This window comes from Electrophorus electricus, chromosome 10 (assembly GCF_041902795.1).
Source record: "Electrophorus electricus isolate QZ-2024a chromosome 10, ASM4190279v1, whole genome shotgun sequence".
Classification (NCBI taxonomy): Eukaryota; Metazoa; Chordata; class Actinopteri; order Gymnotiformes; family Gymnotidae; genus Electrophorus; species Electrophorus electricus.
This window is the reverse complement of record NC_137506.1, coordinates 24,424,506-24,444,628: the sequence shown is the minus strand read 5'-3', so window position 1 is coordinate 24,444,628 and position 20,123 is coordinate 24,424,506. Positions and strand designations below refer to the sequence as shown.

At 37.7% G+C, this 20,123-nt stretch overlaps 3 protein-coding genes across 5 annotated transcripts; 2 read left to right on the top strand and 1 right to left on the bottom strand.

The window, feature by feature from the left end:
• The first annotated feature begins 802 nt into the window (after positions 1–802).
• pld4 (phospholipase D family member 4) lies at positions 803–4,632 on the top strand. Of its 2 annotated transcripts, none has more exons than XM_081721906.1 (11): positions 803–1,175; positions 1,315–1,399; positions 1,496–1,674; positions 1,956–2,166; positions 2,510–2,630; positions 2,731–2,858; positions 3,028–3,228; positions 3,614–3,753; positions 3,830–3,995; positions 4,244–4,340; positions 4,420–4,632. In XM_081721906.1, the coding sequence occupies exons 1-11, from the start codon at positions 1,168–1,170 to the stop codon at positions 4,623–4,625; spliced, it is 1,542 nt and encodes a 513-aa protein (XP_081578032.1). In that variant the 5' UTR covers positions 803–1,167; the 3' UTR covers positions 4,626–4,632. The 2 variants fall into 2 exon arrangements, with proteins under 2 accessions (XP_081578032.1, XP_026856036.2); XM_027000235.3 differs by having other exon boundaries at positions 809–1,175; positions 1,983–2,166.
• A 472-nt stretch (positions 4,633–5,104) lies between these two features.
• Positions 5,105–9,806, top strand: srp14 (signal recognition particle 14). 2 transcript variants are annotated; one of them, XM_081721908.1, is made up of 6 exons: positions 5,105–5,225; positions 6,064–6,136; positions 6,256–6,368; positions 6,572–6,604; positions 6,898–6,920; positions 7,129–9,806. In XM_081721908.1, the coding sequence occupies exons 1-6, from the start codon at positions 5,202–5,204 to the stop codon at positions 7,145–7,147; spliced, it is 285 nt and encodes a 94-aa protein (XP_081578034.1). In that variant the 5' UTR covers positions 5,105–5,201; the 3' UTR covers positions 7,148–9,806. The 2 variants fall into 2 exon arrangements, with proteins under 2 accessions (XP_081578034.1, XP_026856038.1); XM_027000237.3 differs by lacking the exon at positions 6,898–6,920.
• xgb (x globin) lies at positions 8,359–20,104 on the bottom strand. The gene is made up of 5 exons (XM_027000236.3): positions 19,360–20,104; positions 13,227–13,334; positions 9,180–9,300; positions 8,781–8,861; positions 8,359–8,493 (listed from the first exon to the last, which is right to left on the bottom strand). The coding sequence occupies exons 1-5, from the start codon at positions 19,527–19,529 to the stop codon at positions 8,371–8,373; spliced, it is 603 nt and encodes a 200-aa protein (XP_026856037.1). The 5' UTR covers positions 19,530–20,104; the 3' UTR covers positions 8,359–8,370.
• Between the last annotated feature and the right edge of the window lie 19 nt (positions 20,105–20,123).

The following is a 20,123-nucleotide window of genomic DNA, read 5'->3' as shown; positions in this document are numbered from 1 at the left end:
ACTTTGACCTTTTGTTTCTGAATGTGAACCCCGACATGTGGTCGAGTGTTGACTGGCGACACTGCTCGTACTAGGAATACTATCACATTTAGCAGCTAAGTTAACATTACTGACCTGCGCGCTAGCCCCAACATGTTTTGCGTTGAGGTGGTAACGAAGGGTGGAAGTGCTCCTGTGATAAGGAAACTTCTTCCTGCATAAAGTGCAAATAACAACATTTTTGTTTGTACTTCCATCTGGAAGTTTCTTGTATTTAAATTGCCCATCCACCAGCGTAGCCTCTTCCGTCATCTCCATCAAGATCATCACATTGTGCGTCAATATAATCTGTATGCCTGGAACTCGTGCACTGAGAAACGTTCCACGGTGCAAAAGTGATTAAAATGCGTTAAACTTTTTAATTCGTTATTTTCCCTGTAATTAATTAATCGAAATTAACGCGTTAAAAAGTCCCACCCCTAATTATAATTATTTATTTATTTATTTATTTATTTATTTATTTTACTAAAAATGTGATTTTTGTTTTTGATTTTACTTTATTTTGAAAAAACAAATGTTCAAATAATTTTGTGCTGAATTCGTGGCAGATGCACTAGACGGCTCCTGAATTCTTAGATGATGCACGTGCTTTTAGGGGCTTCTCATGGGATTCTTGCTTTAAATAACACAATTAGGATAGGCAACTAATAGTAAGTAGTTTTATAGAAATTCTTTATGCTCAATGCTTTCTGCTTTATGCTCATTTTTCAGTATTCAAGCTGCAGTGGTGTGGTTGGGAAGGCCCCCAGAATTTACATGTGCCAGGCAGTGAAGAAACTGTCATACTGTTCACATACCAAAATCTCCCAATATGAGAGCATATTATGCTCTGTAGTCTTAACTATGATCTGTATGCAGTTGAACAGTCTCTTAAAAGTGTACCTTGGCACACCTAAAACACAAGTTAACAATGTTCCAACAATCCAAAAGAGCTCTCTCTATTCACTTGATTGTAGGCATATAATTAGTACATCAGATGTTTGGCATTCAAGATAAAGGGAACTGAAAATAGGAAGAAGAACTAGAGGTTGAAGTCATTTGTAAAGGTCGTGGCTTTAAATCTGACTGCTGCTGTGTATTGACGCATTCTATGGAAGAAAAGTGATACCAAATATATATACTGTTATCATGTACTCGTAAGTATTTTTGAATGTTTATATTTTTCATACATTTGGGAAGAAAACAAATTGACAAAATTAGACAATATGGTAGTACATGTGAATTTCTTTTTCATACAATCTTAATGTCAGCTTTTAAACTCGTTGAATTCTTTAGATCTTGCAGATCCACATTTAAAGAGTTCCATGAATTGTCCTCTCCATATAGAAATTTAAATGACAATTATGTCTCCAACAAGCGGGTAAGGACTATATTGGTTCTCTGTTAATGTTTTGAGATCTCCATTTTAATTCTACACTGTTGAGTTACATATGTGTTGTGATCATGTATTTCACAGAGCTCAAGTGGGCTTATGACATTTCTACTGATAATGGCAACTTTGACCATCCTGGGTGGCTTACTTGCCATCGCTTTATTAGAAAAGATGAAAAATGAAGAAAAGATCAATGAAGTTGTAAATCCAAATGGTCAGCCAGTACAAAATGGTGGTCAAAGTTATGGTGTTGAGAAGAGCAGGTGAGGTAGCTTTTACATCTAGAAAACAAATTAATTTGTGTTTCTCAATTAGTTTACTATTTTCTATTTACACTTAGTGAACAATGGGAGAGTAATGGGGATTTTCTTGATAAATCAGCCTCTGAAGATGTGTCAGAATTATATTTTAATGATGCAACAGTTCAGACAACACTTCTGCTTAATACCTTCATATGATCTATAATTCAAATAAGCTATTTATTCATGACTACATTTGCCATCTATGATCTGTCAATTTCTTACCCCCTTTCCAAACCCCAAAGAATAAGTATTTATTTCGAACTGAACAGGATTGTTCTTGTTGAAAGTATTCCCTGCTGGATGGACTATGGGACCAATGCTACTTTCGGAATACCTTTGTACAAGGCCTGGAAAGATCTTGTCTCTATTGCAACCAGGCAAATTGATGTTGCATCATTCTATTGGTCTCTTACTGGTGAGGACATCGGTGTTAACTCCTCCACTGATCAACCTGCAAGTATTCACCCCTCCTTAAACTGTAAACCTCAAGCTTATATGTATGATTTGCTGATTATACATTTGAACATGCACCAGTGTGTTATATATAGAGCAGTATCTTAAAACTTATGTGATTCTGTTTATAGGGTTTTAAACAATGGAAGCAAACATTTCAGTAATCATAGTTATTTCTCAAAAATCCTGAGTTAACTTGTGTGACAAATATCTTAGATGTTATTCTGTGTTCATAAAGGTACAGATTTAGTTTTTTTTTAATTATTATTTTTTTGGTAAAGTTAATATATTGAGACAGCCCAATATCAACCCACTGTTTATTCAGCATGTGTTTCTGTTTTAGGGTAGAGAAATTCTAGAGGAATTCAAAGCACTGCCAAAGAGAAATGTGTCTGTGAGAGTTGTGACCAGTATCCCCTCTCTAGCGACAAATTCAACAGACTTGCAAGCTCTGAGAGAAAATGGTCATGAATTGTAAACATTGATATTGCCACATTTATATATACCACTTCACTGGGTCTACCAGACATTTTCAGATTGTTTGAATTTTCATTCTTTTTGTAGGAGTACAGGTAAGAAGAGTGAACTTTGGCCATTTGACCAGGGGAGTTCTCCACAGTAAGTTTTGGGTTGTGGACGGGAGACATATCTATATTGGCAGTGCTAACATGGACTGGAGAGCTTTAACCCAGGTACAGACACCCCCCCCCCTCCCCTTTGAGTCTTGGTTCCTCTTTGTGACAATGGCTGTTGTAAAAATCACTATATAAATAAATTTGACTTTGACCTTTAACTTGATTTGAGCCTTGACTTCTGAAACTAGTTTGAAGCCAATTAAGTTGAGATTTCTTTTTAATGGAGGTCAAGGAAATTGGAGTGGTGCTTTACAACTGCACCAGTCTGGCTGCTGACCTACATAAGATCTTCCAGTCATACTGGGTTATGGGCCAGCACAATGCAACAATCCCACAACCTTGGCCCCCCTACTATGACACCTCCATCAATAAAGAGCAGCCGCTTCACGTGAACCTGAGTGGTGTGCCCAGTAGAGTTTACATCTCGGTAATATTGCTTTATGAGCTTTGTTTTTAGGAAAATATGGCATTTTATTAAAATGAAATCTTATTGCAATAAAATGTTATTTTAATGTTGCTATAGCTACAGGTTGAATCCAGATGGTACCCAGGTTTTGATGGTATCCATGTACTTGGAAAACTTGAATATTAAAATGAGGCAAAGATTATTTGAATGTATCTCACATAATGTTGCTTTAAACATATCCTTCCCCTTCCCCATGGTTTGGTCATCAAAAGATACATATATATTTTTAAAAACAAACAAACAAACAAAACCTATGACCCAGCAGAAACTAATGATCATTGTTGTAGAGTATGCTTGTTTGTAGCTGGTTTCCTTTTGTAACCATTTTATGTATGCCCTAACCCAGGGTTCCCCACCTCAATTCTGTCCGGACTCCCGCACCAAGGACCTGGATGCTATTCTGTCAGCAGTCAGCCAGGCAGAGCAGTTCATTCATGTAGCGGTTATGGAGTATTATCCTGCTTCCAAGTTCTTGTACCACCACAGGTAAGCTGTGATATTCTTCTGACATTTGAATGGCAGCTTCTTCACTTGGAAAATGACTTTATGCTTTTATGTTCAGGTATTGGCCAGTTATTGAAAATGCACTAAAACAAGCAGCATATGAGAAGAATGTTGCAGTACGTCTGCTGGTCAGCTGTGGCCGTGAGAGTGACCCCTCTGTACTGCCCTTTCTCAAGTCACTAAATGCCCTAGACTCCCCATCTAATAATATAAGCATAGAAGTGGTAAGTTGCCAGTTCAGTTCATCTAGAGGTTACTGCCTTTAGTGGATAACAGTATGAATGCAAACTAACAGCACTTAAATGAGGTTTAGGGGCATGGTTCCCAACTGCTTGCATGCAGTTTTAATACATTTATAGTTACTGTAACCTACAATTTGCTCACATGTAGAATTCTAGTATTTTTCCAGTGGAACTTGGTCTGAGCGGCAGCAATGTAGTGAATGTGAATACTGTATTTCCACTTTCTGCAGAGACTCCATATTGTCCCAGTAGCAAACCAGACAGACATCCCCTATGCCAGAATTAACCACAATAAATACATGGTCACAGATAAACTGGCATACATAGGTGAGTTATAAATAGAAGAAGTTATCTGCTTTGTAAATTTTCTCAATTGTTATCAAGTTTCAACTGGTTTCCCCCATAGGGACCTCTAATTGGTCTGCTGACTACTTCAACACCACTGCTGGAGTAGGACTGGTGGTTTCCCAGGATGCTTTATATTCCTCATCACTTGAAGACACATTAGTGGGTCAGCTGAGTGCTGTATTTGACCGAGACTGGGGCTCAGAGTTTGCAGTGCCACTTGAAAAATTGCACCATAACCCTGACTGTGCTTTCTTACTATCATAAAAAAGAGCAACTCACTTCATATATTAAGGAGTCACTTTATTAAATTATGTGAAAAGATGAATGAAATTTTAAGGAAATTTTAAATGTTTCACATTTTATGCTGTTTGTTATGCTATGGCTCTGCAATATATTCTGTGCATCTTTGTTCCTTTAACATTTCCTTTTAACATTTTAAAATAATATTTAGTTGCATATAAATGTTAACTAACTTTAACCATAGATAAAAGGAAGTGATAATCAGAGGTCTATAAAACAAAATGAGCCAAGCTGTCAGCTTTGACTAGCGTGACTATCCAAAAAATAATGAAACAAAGAATCGCATTTTGTATGTATCTTGGCAAACTCCAAAGATTTGTTTCTTTTTATTCTTCATTCTTAGTACTAATCATCATTCCAAGAATTTGTTCGTTTAATTTGCTGATGACCACGACAGATGGCAGTAATGGTTTTATTAGACGGTCACCAAGGTGAAAGGTTATAGGGCAGGGGATTGCAGGGGAAGCAGAAAGCGACGTGTGCTTACTGTAGGAGCAAGCTGCTTGTGTACATTAGCCTCGTTTATAAGGAAAGCGCGCCATGGTGTTGTTAGAGAACGACGCGGTAAGAATGTAACTAAAAGCTCACGCATTGCGTTAGGTTGAATGTATTTTTATTTTGCTAGTCCTAAAGAATTTAGCTACAGCTAAAGTACAGCATACTATGCTAAACAAAATTGATAAGCATTGCTAGCTAGCTAGCAAGCAAGTAAAGCTTTTTGTGCTGAATTTTAGGTAGCGGTAGCTAACTAGCTATATAGTCTTCACTAGCGATGTCTGAATATTTAATGTACCGAATAGAAACATTAACATGAGCTGCGGTAGCTAACGGCAAACAGCCAGGTAAGGTAATACGTTAGTTAGCTAGGTTCGTACGCTATGGTAGATAAAACAGTTACTTTCAAACCACTATATGTTTATCTTTATTTCACCCACAAGCATCGTTGTACAGGTTTCTAGCTGTCGCTATCTAGGTTGGCCAGGGTGAAGTACAAGATACATGTTGCTAAGATTTCTTCGGCTAAGCATGAAGGTCTAAGAGGTGGTGGATCAGTTACTAAAATACCAACGTCTCAGGAAAGTATTAGGCTAATATGACTTTTGTTTAATGCAAAAAAAAACAAACAAACTGGCGCTTTCCTAAGTGTGTGTAATTTTGCGCAAGTCTCTCTTAAACTGCCTGGTGTTGCTATAGGGGTACATAAGAAATGTATCGCTAGCTAGCCAGCCAGTCTGTCTAGATTGGAAAGTTTGTTTGTTTTTTTCCTCCCACCACTAACTTTTTTTTTGTAATTTATTCAAGTTGATAACCAGACGATGGTTATTAAAAGGTATACCATAAGATAGCCAAACTAGCTAGCAAGACAATTTTAGCTACCCTCTAACTGTTTACTTCTCTGCAGTTTTTGACTGAGCTGACTCGACTGTTCCAGAAATGCAGAACTAGCGGAAGTGTCGTCATCACTTTAAAGAAATGTACGTTCCTCATCTTTATGTAATGTGTCGTCATGCTTTCGTATGTTTATATTGGTCAAACACTCGATAGTCACCTAACAGAGAAATTGGTGGGAATATGTACATTGGTTTACGTGCAGATGATGGCAGGACAAAGCCGTTGCCAAGGAAAGGTCACCCAGAGAATTTTGAACCTGCTGACAACAAATGTCTCATCAGAGCTTCAGAGGGCAAGAAAAAAATTAGCACAGTGGTGAGTGCTGATGGTTTGATGAAGGCTTTAACTCCAGATTATTGTGAATGTGTTTGATGATGAAAGTGGTATTGGCATAATATGTAGGTACTCAATACACAGGATATAATAATAATAATAATAATAATAATAATAATAATAATAATAAAAATAAAAAATATCTAGAGCTGTATACATATGGGCTTAAAATTTGATCTTTTCAGGTCAGCACCAAAGAAGTAATAAAATTCCAGATGGTAAGTATTTCCTTTTTTGTACTGCTTTGAAGCTGTTAGAATTCTTTTCTGCATACATTGTACTCTTCTGCATAGAGGCTAGAGTAGCATGTTTCATGTTGAGACTTGCCTAATGGGATCAGTTTTAATCATGCTTGCCAATACCCTATAATATTTGGTCTTCCTTTGGGCCAGTCATATTTTTTACATTTGAAAAATGAGAACTTGAAGATCAAGCAACACTATAAATGAAAGTCTGTCACACTGTTGGGTATTTTCAACCCAGTATTAACTGTGTATTCGATGATGGCAAGAAAATCCAGAATGACACACAAAGGTATGATGGTTGTGATAATTTTACTCATATGTCCAATTGTACTTCATGTCCAGCCTAAACATGAAAGTTTCTGAATTTAATTGTAACTTTATTTATTTATTTATTTATTTATTTATTTTTATTAAAAACATGGTTGGACATGTGCTCATTTTAAGTGTAACGAGCTGTTCCTTAATTGGGTGTTGTTATCCTTATTTCCTCGGCTCAGGCATATTCTAATTTGTTGAGAGCACACATGGATGGCCTGAAGAAGAAGGACAAAAAAAGTAAAAGCAAGAAGACTAAAGCTATGCAGTGATTGATGGAGGAGCTGAACAGGGGAGAGGGGACCTGCTGACTCAACCTGTCCCAGGGGCAGCTTCAGTGATCACCAGTCCTCCCTCATGCCACCTCCTCTGTGTTCAGCCCCCTTCGACTAGCCAGCCGACATCACGGCCTCTCTGTTTCCAGCTATGGCGGCAGACTCAAACTTCGTCAGGCCATCGAGTTGTGGCACTCAACATCAGAGGGAGTAAAGGTGTCTAAATGTTCCACTTTGCTGTCTCATTTCAACAGTGAAAAAGGAGCAAGTGCGCTTTGGGGGGGCTGAACAGTACATCTTCATCCATTCAAATTTGTTCAGCTGGTCAAGAGTAGTGCTCAAGTTGGTGAGGTGGTACTGTATATTATACAGGCTGTGACTGTCTTGCGTTATAGCTTTATCACATTATTTTAACCCATATGATTTAACTGTAATTTTGAAAGGATATTAAAAACTATAATGTCCTCCCCTCATTTCAGAATGTGATTTTCAATGTGTAGGTGTTAACTTGACCAGCAAAGACTGGAAAAATGTTTTTGAAATGAGAAGGAAGAATGCATGCATTCTGTATTTTGGAAATACTTTTTAGTACCCGAGTTATATAGAAATAGTTCCTTTTGTTTTTTGGGTTTGTGTTTGTTTTTTTTTGTTTGTTTGTTTTTTGGGTGGGGGGTGGAAGAGACCTTGCCTTGAATGCGATGTAGTCTTTTACATGTTTTTCCTCGTCCCCTTGTTGTTTAAAACAAACCCAGACAACAGACTGGATTATAAGTATGTTTGTTAGCAAATAGTTAATTCATTTGAGACTTACTGGCTCATTGCACTCTATCAAATATCACAATGTTTGATTAAAGTAGTAACTTATTGAGTCCCAAATTAAATTTTGCTCAGCTCAGTGGTTGAAACAGGCTTGTCTGCCGTACCAATGTACGGTTCAAATTGTTCTTCAGGATACTTTGTGAGCTATATGTTTTGTTTTATTGTTAAATAACTGAAGTCATTGAACAGCTTGATAATTGAATGTTCAAAGAAAGATTACACAATGTAAAACCACTGAATTAAACATTCACAAGTATGTACACAATGAAGTAACAAAACTCTTCTCTGCAAGAGTCAGACACCAGTGTATGAACTGAGCCAAGGTTTGGCTTACAGGGCTGTGTTTCTCTTGTCTGGACGCTCTTTGGTGGACACCATCACATGGTTGTGTTTGGCCCCTTCCTCCTCCAGGTAGCCCTGCTGCATGAGCCCAGTGACATATTGGAATAATGTCTGCCAAATGTAGATAAAAGTAACTTTTTATGCAGAACCAAACTTTTTTTTTTTCTTCTCCAAAGTTAATGTTATATTCAGTTCCAGATTTCAGATCAAGACACGAGTAGGTTACAGTAAGGAAATGGGGTTGTCACTGTCAACTCTTCCATACAAAATGGACTTGACTTTGTCATGAAAATAGTTTGCAAGTACATTCTTTTTAATATGCTTGTTTCATAAGTTTGTGGTATATAACTAATCTAGTAGTTATACAAGTAGTAGTCCCTCCAGGCTGATATACTTACCTTCCAGGCCTTTTCTAGTTCAGGGGTCCATTTGTCTTTCAAAATTGGCCGAACTGCACAAATGAACTCTGCTCCTACGTACTGGATATAAATAACACAGACATGTTAGATTGTGTTTTGCGATGACAGTGCAAGTGGGACGTGTTCAAAATCAGCATTATAGAAACCAAACCCCACTCATAATTTTCTTAAAGTTTATGACTGTAAACCTGACACAATTTATGGTTTAGTCCAAATCCCAGATGTATGTACAGCAGCATAACCTCACTATAATTATTGAATTGTGCTCTGTACATGTTCAGCTAGGGCTCTTAAGTAATATCAAACCATTGGTGTGCATGGGGCCTAAGGTAGGCCTAGTTACTCAGTGTTCTATACAAGAAATCCATGAACTCTTACCCCATAATACTTTGGTGGGGCATTGTAACGATAATGGGTTTTTCCAAGCTCGAGAGCAAGCAAATCTAGTCGATCTAATTCGTCCAATCTGGCCACACTCTTCTCGATGAAAGACATTACTCTGTTTAAACAAAGTGCAAAAACAATGCAAAACAAAAACTTCACAATTGCAAAACCAGTCAGTGTTTCCCCATCATTTCATAGACACTCCAAATATTCAGCCACCCTGGATCCTAACTGTGCTAGTTTACATCATGTGACCTGTTTAAACTATCCTTCTCTGGGTGTGCTGGAGAACTGGCTGCAACATGCAGGACTGTAATGCCTAATTACTGTGACACTGGAATCAAGTGTGAAACTGCCACTTTCCCTCTCAGCCATGCGACTACAATGGATATTTACACTAATGTCCATGAGCAAGGCTGAAGAGCCACTTGGCCTTTTAAGTCGGAGTGAGCATGATGGCTCTGAGCACATGGGGATACAGTGCACTCTTGTCTCACCCCTGAGGCAGCTGTATCTTTTTTGAGGTGAAGCCCCTGAGCTTATTTGGTGTTAATGGCCTTTCATAGGGAATGGAAAAAATAAGATGGATACACTCATGAGCTCAATAAAGTTGCAAATGTACTGCAGTTAGAGTGTATCATTGTGGTGTGAAAGAGGCATGAGGCTGGTTTAGTTTATTTATTTTTTGCTAGTTGTTTCTTATCATAAAGGCTCTTATTTGGATTAGTAATCATTTGTTGTAATGATTTGTTTTTGTCTAATTGTCTGTGATGGTAAAGTACTTCAGTCCATCAAATGAATTATTAATTTCAAGTGATATAGCTGATAGCCTACAATTCCTCCATTTTTGAGCAAACTACTTTATTATAAACACCAACCTTGCAACTCAGTAAAGGTAGCCTAGTTATCTGAAACAAGTGTACAATTAAAGATGAACATGAACAGTTTTGTCAGTCACCCTCTATTCAGTTCCGTTCAATTCAGATTTGTCATTATTCCAATACAGGGCTATACAGCATCCCATTCAGTCTATGACCATAGGACAACTACTGACAGTGGCATATATCTAGATGTTGAACTGGTACAGTTGGTTTAATAAACATAACAGTATTGCTATGGCTGTAATACTGAGAATGGTCTACTACCCAAAACCAATCAGCCAACAGTGTTCCTGAGGTCAGAAACTGACCACTTCTAAAGGATGGCCAACACAAACAGTCCATAATCTGGATTATAGAGTCTATTCGTACTCCAATAAGGTAGATGTTTCTAATAAAGCAGCCAGTGAATGTAGTAAGTACATGGATCCCACATTTTGAGAAAGCACTTTCTTCAGAAGTTAAGATGAAAACTTTGCTTATTTGTCACTCAATTTAAACTGACATACACTTTATTTAATACTGATTGATAACATTATAATAAAAACATAATGGGATGTTCTTGATATTATTTAGAACAATTTGCTCTCCATTGTGGGATTCTGTGAAGCAGCTCACTAGTGGAGAGATGTTGGTCATTAGAAGTGATTTCTGTGACACTGTCTTCAGTTGGGCCAGTCATATTTTTTGCATGTGAAAAGTGAAAACTTAAAGACCAAACACAGCCCTATAAATGAAAGCCTGTCACACTAAATTAATTATTTTCAACCCAGCATTAAATGTATGTATTCAATGATAGCAAGAAACTCAAGAACTACAGATAAAGGTGTAATGGTTGTGAGCCAACCACAGAAAATAATCTTGTACATATATCATACATCCAATTGTACTCAAGATCACATGTCCATCCTAAATATCATGAAAGCTAACAGTTTCTAGATGGTTTTCTCCTCTTGCCCTGCCAGTAGAAAAGACTGACACTTTCCAAAATCTTTGATATATAAAATTCGTCAGTCTTTTTCCTTCAAGCTTGTGTCCTCTACCAGAGGCCTGGGAGCCAGAGAGTCCTGCATAGTATCTTAGCTGTTCCCAGGACTGTGGGAACAGCTGAGATCTCGGATGTTGTTCCTGGTATCTTTCGGGGCCATTCTCCCACTTTGGGGAGAATGGGGTTATAATACGGTCATTTTCCACCACCTTTGGGGGTATATCTAACTTAGACCTTGGAACTTCCCGCCCATATGCCTGTGCAGTGGTTCTGGCAGTACACTATGCCTGCCACTCAGTAATGGCGTTCTATGTACACACTGCCTGCTAGCATCTTGCATCTTGCTGTTATTGTCTCAGGGGCATCTTTGCTCAGCCTGTATTTGGGGTCCTGCTTGGTGTGGTAGATCCCAGCCTCTACTGATCTCGTGTTTAGCGCTTGTTCTGTGCTGCCATGATTAATACCTCTGTGCTGTCTTTCAATCCAGCCTTTTCCAGCCATTGGTAGGATTTCTCCATATCAGCGACTTCCACCATCTGCTGGAAGTACATACTGTGTACAGGTTTTTCCTCCCATGATGGTCCCTGCTCCTTGTCATTTCCATCCTCCTTGTGTTTCTGCTGTCTGAAGTACTCACTCAGCACTTTGTCACTTGGGGCCATTATCGTGGTGTATTCCTGGATCTTGGTTGTTTCATCCTAGATAGTGGCTCTGATGCTAACTAGTACTCGGCCCCCCTCCTTCCACTTAATGTGCAGTCTCAGAGTGCTGGATTTGGTATGATACCCTCCATGCATTGTGAGGAGTTTCCTTGTTTAAATGTCAGTGGCTTCTATCTTCTCCTTAGGCCATCTTATTATGCCAGCAGGATACCTGATTACTGTTGGGGCATAGGCGTTGATGGCTCAGATCTTGTTATTCCCATTCAGCTGATTTCTCAGGACTTGCCTCACTCTTTTCAAGTTACCAATTGCGGATGTTGGAACACTGAGGTACTAGTTGTTTTGGAGTTAGTCTAGATGTTGGATTTTGAAGTGGGTTACAACACTGACTTTTTCATTTATTATATATATATATAAAATCAATGGATAGAAGGTGTGGATAGACAATCACATTTAAAAATAATACTTGTAATGATGCTTTACATTATTGTTTTTATTTTGTATAATGTATATCTCTATTACCAAAAACATCTGTGGCTTTGGAGCGTACGTTTCAATATAAAATATATATAATGAATCATAAATGGATAACATGCTTTAGTGACCGCTTTATTTTACACAGAGTCTTCTACGGCTTGGTAGTCTGTCCATCTTAGCCATGATTAACATTTATAATAAACAGTTTTATGCTAGGTTTAAGTAATTAAATAATTAATTAATGTATTAATGGAATTAATTAAATAGTAATTGAAAAAAAAATAAAGTATATAAAATATATAGCACTTTTGCTGACTATTGCTAACTAGCCAAAAGCTCCCCCATGGCAATCTCCATTGCAATGTTTCACTGTAGACATTGTCTTCTGCCAATTAGGTAGGCATTGCCCAATCAAGTTACATCAGTACTGAAGTGCAGTTTGCTGATTGAGTACTGTTTGAAGTACTAGGCTCTATTTCAGTTGTTTATCTTTACAACTGGTGGAGTATCAAAAGCAGTGGATTCCTATGGGAGGATGGAGGGATGAAAAAGGAAGAACAATGAGTGAAGGAAAATAAAGATGAGTAATGAAAAAGACAATAGTGAGTGTAGAAGAAGAGATAAAAGAACAACAGAAATAAAAGAACAGCAAGTTGGCGTTTGGCCAACTCAAATGCTGTATGTTTTGTTCAATTTAATGCCATTTGATTTGAAAGAATTTCAAGTACCAAATGTGTTTACTTATATTTGCAAAACAAAATCCACAAAAATCCAAAATCCTTACTTCCTTTGCTCACAGCATAGCACAGCATTTAGTGTGTTTTCCATTCCAGTGTGTCTGTTTTAAGTCATGAAATGCTTGATAATTAAGTGAAAAGTTGCATCAAGTGTGTGAGATCAGAGATGCATAGTGGCCTACAATGCCATAGCTCTCTAGGTGTGGGTTTGAGTGGTACTGCTGTGAGAAATCATTCCACACTTTTAATGGGTGACACAGTGCAATGCAAAGGTGCTCCCTCCAGAGGGCAGTACTGACCGGAGACCATGAGCACGCAGCTCCTTGCTGGTCCGCAACTTCTCCAAGTCCTGCACATCACGGAACAGGAAGAAGACATCTTTGCACTCTGGATGGGTCTCGAACAACCTATTGAAAATGCAACACTAGGTGAGAGTTAGTATGCTTTGAGTGCATGTATAACAACCGACGAGCCAGAAAAAGAGTGCCGAACCAGGTGCCAAGATTTTATTGAACAGCAACAGTAATTCGAAAAACAGGTATGGGTCGATAATTCTGATAGACAAAAGTGGCCAGGCAAACAAAGCAAAGACAGTCCAATCCTGTGGTGAATAAACAGAAACAAGGTCAAGAACTAGGCAGAAGAATGCAGACATGAGAACACTCAGAATTAAACTAGACTAAAGATTGGCAAGACTTCACAACTGCACTATGCCACCGGCGTGTCTTAAATACGTTGCCTCTGAATTAATTGGTCACAGGTGAAGGCTAGGATGACAGACAGACAAGGGGGAGGGTGCTCAGTACTCAGGTGAGCCTAACCTCTGATGGCCAGAGGTGGCACCCTCTCGAGCTGGTGTGGCATGTCAGCGATCATATTGACTACACACAGTATTTGATAATAGTTTCATTTGCCTAACTAGTAAGTATTATTGCTATTGATTATGAAGACTCTGTTTATTTAGAACTTTAATATGAATACGAGGACCCAGTTGTGACAAAGGCCTCATTTACATAGGAACCTTGTGGTGACAACATAAACCATCAAAAGCAGCTTTAATTAACACATGCCTCCTTGCATAAGGAGGTTACTAAATGATGACTTAAACCTAAATTTACAGGTCTTTAATCTTGTTGCACTCTTCATTCCATTCCAGAGATGTTGAGAATAAATAAAGTTGGCGTGATGCAAGTCAACAGTAATTTTCCATAAGTTTTAGTCCTGAGAACAGTATCTATTTGCTTTAAACCATATTTAAGTTCTTTAAACCCCAGTTTAAAATTGAATTAAGGAATATTCAGAACATATTTGCAGTAATGTTTTCTAAACAGATAAAACTGATGAATTTCAAACATATTGATTGGCACATGCCCATTAAGTTCTCATTATAACACAGTGGACAGTATGTTAACATGGAATATATGTGGTAAAGGAACACTCAAAAAAAATAGTCCATACAAAATAAACATTGTGTTATTATACACAACACCTAGTGATTAATAAGGTAACAAAAGCATCATAAAGGATTGTTAACTGTTATCTGAAAAGAAGTTCAATTTACCACTAAGGAAGTGAAATGTGACTCAAGGTTGGTGCAATGCAGTCTGAACTGGGATAAACCAGGTCACATGTTTAAAAAGAGCTCTTTTGAGACATGCAGTTACCATATAATTGACCATATAATTGTAATACCAGTGCACAAACTAGACATAAGAATAATTACAATGCTACCCTTGTATAGAATGATATTTATCCAGGCTTACATCTAAAAGAAAAACAACAAAACTCATAACTACTTAGATTACAAGCAATACTTTCCAGAAGACTTTACCTGACATACTGCACCACAGAACTCAAATTAGGCACTAATGCATCTGAAATATTGGGAGTACTGAAATATTGTTCTTCCTACTATGGCAAGCAAGTAAGATAAATTTGGGATCAAATGTATTAGTTTGTCATGCATCTATCATGCAAGTAATTAAAATGTTTGATCAGATAAGAGGTTTGAAAGACTTCACAAATATCCTTCCTCTTATAAAGGTAGCACCATACAAACCAAACCTATTTCAAATCAAAGCTGTAGCTACAGAGAAAAATGGAAATTGAAGCACGTAAGCGCAGAGGCATTGCACTTTCTAGATTGCTCCGCCACCTCACCTCTTCTTTCTCTCCGTCTGCCTGGCTGACCACTGAGATCACTGGTTCCCTTCCCCATGAAGTGTTTATGATCCTCCATGGTCTTTGACACAGGTGCGTTTAAGCCACAGCCGGTTGGCATGTGAAAAGAAACCTTGGAGAGAGAGGCACCCACAATGGCAGCCAGCTGACCTCAAGTTGTTAGCTGCTGTGGTTAGAATCAAATAGAAGAATATAATGAATTTTTGACTTTTTCAATTGCTATGATTTGTTAGATCCTTCCAGACATAAGAATTATTCATCTCTGTATCAGGTCCTGGAGTGAATCTCATAATAATTCATAGTTGTAATGGTTGAATGGAATTCAGACGCTTGCATATTATGATGTCGGATATCAACTCACTTGGGTAAAGCGAGAATGTAATTAATAAACAGGCAGAAGTTAGAGTCCATGCAGAGCTATTGCAACAAGGCAATGTTTCTGAATCGATGTCAGGGACATGTGTGGGTTGTAACCAGTGTAACAATAAATAGGCAACATACTTAAAGAGCAAAACCAAATGTATTCCAAATTAAAGGCAAAAGTCTAAAATGCCAGAATAGCAAACCGATAAAAATGTTCAGTATGCATATTAGTAGTGGCAATCTTCACAATGTAGAAATGTCACAGCTCTGCTTAAATGCAATAAAGTGAAGGAGAGTCTGATAAGAATCAATATCCTGGAGATGCCAAGGTGGACATCTGGCGGTTTCCTGAGGCATCATGGGAATTGGAGTTCTAATGGCTAGGGTAGGGCAGTGTAACAGTAGTGATATTCAGTCTAGTTTAATAGGCTACTACCTCACCAGAATAAAACACTTTAACCTCTACTAGCCTTAGTACCATTTAGCGTCATTGTGGAAAAGAATAAAACAAACAAACAAACAAAAAAAACCCTTCACACATTTTTATAAAACACATTTAATAAATATACAATACTAATGTAACATTTTACATTATTCAGTATATTCATGGGCTCATATCTATGAACTTGTGTATTTATAGAAGTATTGGTTCTGTGCTATCTGTCTACTGTCTAGAATGTCTCACAAAAAGCTGCCAGTGAATAGGGTAATGTGCCTCTCAATTTCCATTCTAATCATATCTGTTCATTAAAGAAATACCATGATTGACACTCAAAACTCATTTTTAACTGCTTTCATAAGCATCTGGTAATGTACAAATAACTAATATATCAGCAAAGAAATGTTTTCCCAAATTGACAAAAATAGTAAGTGTTTTTGAATTACATATTTTTACCAGGCTATCAATATATATATAATTTCATTGTTTGATGTCTGCCTTAGGTTTCTTGATTATGCTCACAAAAAAAGAATAAATTAGAACATTGAATTGGACAGCCAAATGAACCAAAATTAACCACTCTGTTCTGTATTTAATTGAATTAGCTCTAACTCTATTATAAAATATGATTGTGGCTTTAATACAAACCTGCATGCATGAAAAGTAAATGTAATGTTTTCCTTGTCTAGAATTGTAATTATCCTAGATCAATAAAAAAAAAAAAGCTTTGTCTAACTAGATCAGAGTCATAAGACTTCAAATAAGGATATTATAAAAATATAATTCAATCTAGTAAAACATTTTCTTCTTTCTAAAAAAATTTTTCTTTGTTTTTGGCAAATATCTATCAGACCAGTCAATTTTTCCACTGTGGTGGAAAAGGCAACCTTATAATACAAACCCTCCTCTTCAGTTTAGCACATTCCATGCAGAGTCCTGACTGGCCTGTATGCTCCGGTGGCTATGTCCATCCGGGAGAGTTCTAAACAGTCTGTGTGATTGGTGAAAGGTTCTTTCTAAGTCCGCAGAACTTCCATATTTACAGCTAAGTGGAAACATCCTTGATGACTAAAATCTTTAGCCAGTAAAGCACTGTGCAGTCTTCACCACCTGTAGCAAAGAACTGAAAAATGTCCTGGACTTAGCCTGTCCACTGAAACCCTATGTGAACGGGTTTTGTCTAAGCCAATGCTGAAAACCCTAGTCACGATCACTCTTTCTAAGCAGGCTTATGTTGTGTGAGAAAACACAGTCTATCTTATTAGCACCATCACACTGCTCCAGGCTCAAGAATTGAAAAAAAAAAAAACCTGTCTGAGAATATTGACATGGGTACCGTGTTCATGTCACACAATGACCGGCATCCTCCAGTGAAGCCCCAAGCCATGCTATGACAGCCTGTCTAGATATTTACAGAGATGAGTGATCTGCAAGCCTGTCTCCCAGCCATTGTCTTTTTTTGCATATGGTAATGCTAAATGTGTACTTGTGTCCTGCACTGTAGTATGGTGGCACCAACCCTATTACACTACAAAATGAATATGTTGGCAGTGTTTTTTCCTCTTTTTGCACCGTCAAGGATGAGTGCATGCATGACCTCTGGCTTATGCTTGCTCTTATGTCTCACAGTAGGAGTGCATAGAAGCGATAACCTGCTTGGATGTGTTTAACTCAGGTTTGTCTAAGGACTGATTGTCTCGTAGACTACCTAAACGACAATCTCAAAACAGCACATATTTTGGGCTGTTAGTTTCAGTTTGCTCTCAAGGACAGACAAACATTATGCAAACATTGTACTAATTGTCAGGTTGCGTTTGGGCATTCAATTGCTGGTTCTCTTTCTGAGAAACCTTTTTCAGAAATAACTGATTATTTATAGTCATAATCATATAAAGATATTATAGACATTGTAGTTATAGCAGCTATCCTGTTTTTATTTTGTAAAAACCTTTTTTTAAATAACATTTGTTTTGATGTTGCTAATGTTTTTCCTGACAGCACCTGGTCTGCCTCCATCAAAAATATTGTGGATTGTCAGGCAGAGACAATCGCTGCTCTCATTCTCTTCCAGTGATTATTTCTACTCTGATTTATCTCAGCATTGTAAAGACCTGTTGGCTGATAGTTGGAACACAAACCCATTTTCTCAGAGTGACAGCCATGGCCATTGCCATTGTTGTATGGGGAGGGAGACAGCAACATATGTTTTTTTCCCAATACTTCTTTTCAGATGATCTGTTGTGCACTTCATCACAGGGTGATATCTGAGATTGGCCAGTGTTTATGTTGTGCCACATGGGAGAAAGAAGGAACCTTGCAGCCATTCACACCTGTTGAAAGCACAGCCAAGTTTGTTCTTTTGGTATCCCAGCATACCACAGTGCCAGCATGGTCAAGTACATCTCTAAGGAAGAAGAGCTTTACTCTGGCTGAGCTGGATAGGAACTGTAAGATGTTGATAGATAACACAGGTTGTGCCTGTTGATAGAAAACCACGGGTTTCCAAAGATGCAGTACTGCAGTAGAAAATAAAAAATGTGTACACATGCTTCCTGTGTTGTCTCTATAAGAAATGTTCTAAATATTTTTTACAATAAACTTCAATGTAGTGTAAAAATCAATCAGTCAAAAGAAACTTTAATCACACATCTAGGAATTGGGAATGTGTCTGTGATACATTTTAAGATCATTAAATTCTCCAGCCCCAGCTGGACTGATTGCATAATGGAAAAACAATACATACGTCTCCTCATGGTAAATTACCGGCTTTGAAATTCAGTGAAGCTTATCTAATTGCATTGACATTTGTATATATTAAATTTGGTAAAAGCTGTAGTCATCCACCTTGGCAGAAGTTAGCCAAAGATATTTTCTTTAAAGCACACCACAAACCCTGTCTTCAGTGTTCTTTCAAAACATTTATATTACAGCTACCGGAAGGTGAGATGTATTTCACCAAATCTTACAAAAACGTTCTGATTTATAATTGTTGATTCTACTTTTATTTTAGCATTGTTCATTTTTATTTCCACCACTATCCCACTGTCTTAAATAACTTAATTTGTTTGGTCGCCGTGAACAAAAAAGGAATACATCTTTGATAAAGTTTCATAGCTCATCCAGTGGTATAAAAGACTGGTCAAAAGTTCAGCTAAAATTCGACGTGGAAAGCTTCCAAGGACCGACGCCGAACACGTCACTACAGATACCAAAAATGTTACTAGTGCATTTTACTGTAACACCAAGATTAAAATTTATACTATAATTTATTTACAACCAGGGAAGAGAATATTCAGATTAGGCACCAAAATAAGATATGGTTCCTCTTTGAGAATATAAAGGATTTAGCGTATTTAAATATTTTGTTTGTAGTGACAAATGGCCTACTATTGGGTACCTTTCAATAATTAAGTCTTATCAATAATTTACATACATTTTGGATTTCTTACCTGACAAACATGATTATTCCAACTTTTGCGATATCCTCTTGTATAACTTTCCACGATTCCTTGATCATTTCGATCTGCTCGTCGGCGAGATGCGCGACGGCATCATCTTCATTCCGTGGTTGTGTCTGTTGCTTGGGTATCAAACCCAATCCAGATATAGCGCAGCCCATTCTTAACGCCAGAAACTCTTAAGCGTAAAACAGTTACCTGGAAGGTTACACGGATTCTAGCTTTGTTGCTATTTATTGATTCTGCGACAGTTTGGGTGCCTTATCTACAGCAGACGACTAGCGCACTTGCATCCCATTGACAGCCATGGTAGCCGCGACGTGTCACCGAGCGCTCAGTTGTTCAGTCCGGAGATGTACAGTTAACAACCTGTAACATATGGAGGGGAGGCGCGTAACGTCTTAATTTAATAACGAACAAGCAGATATTAAGAACTCTCCCGACATGTCAAACACTAACGCTTCTTTTCGGTGCAACAATTTCAGTTATTTAAAAATAATGTTTTTATGAATGACACATTTTCCCCACCCAAGTCCCGTAATTAAAATCTGTTTTCGAATTCTAATACAAATAAACCATATTGTTATTATACCTTTCCGTCACCAAAGTTGTCTGCTAATTTATTTTCTCAACACCCAGACATCCCTGACATAAAAAAGAAAATTAGCAATCGATGCCATATGCGTGGCAACAAAACGTGAGATAAAAGCTCTGTTGCAGTGTATTGAAATCGTCCGCAGAGATAAATACTGATA

Excerpts from the sequence above, each read along its gene's own strand:
- pld4 (XM_081721906.1), top strand. Across the intron at positions 3,754-3,829 it reads AAGTTCTTGTACCACCACAG|GTATTGGCCAGTTATTGAAA; the intron begins GTAAGCTGTGAT and ends TTTTATGTTCAG. Across the intron at positions 3,996-4,243 it reads ATAATATAAGCATAGAAGTG|AGACTCCATATTGTCCCAGT; the intron begins GTAAGTTGCCAG and ends CACTTTCTGCAG.
- srp14 (XM_027000237.3), top strand. The coding sequence starts at position 5,202 with ATGGTGTTGTTAGAGAACGACGCG. Across the intron at positions 6,137-6,255 it reads CGTCATCACTTTAAAGAAAT|ATGATGGCAGGACAAAGCCG; the intron begins GTACGTTCCTCA and ends GTTTACGTGCAG. Across the intron at positions 6,369-6,571 it reads AGAAAAAAATTAGCACAGTG|GTCAGCACCAAAGAAGTAAT; the intron begins GTGAGTGCTGAT and ends TGATCTTTTCAG.
- xgb (XM_027000236.3), bottom strand. The coding sequence starts at position 19,529 with ATGGGCTGCGCTATATCTGGATTGGGTTTGATACCCAAGCAACAGACA. Across the intron at positions 8,862-9,179 it reads CCCCACCAAAGTATTATGGG|TACGTAGGAGCAGAGTTCAT; the intron begins GTAAGAGTTCAT and ends ATTTATATCCAG. Across the intron at positions 8,494-8,780 it reads AACTAGAAAAGGCCTGGAAG|ACATTATTCCAATATGTCAC; the intron begins GTAAGTATATCA and ends TACATTTGGCAG.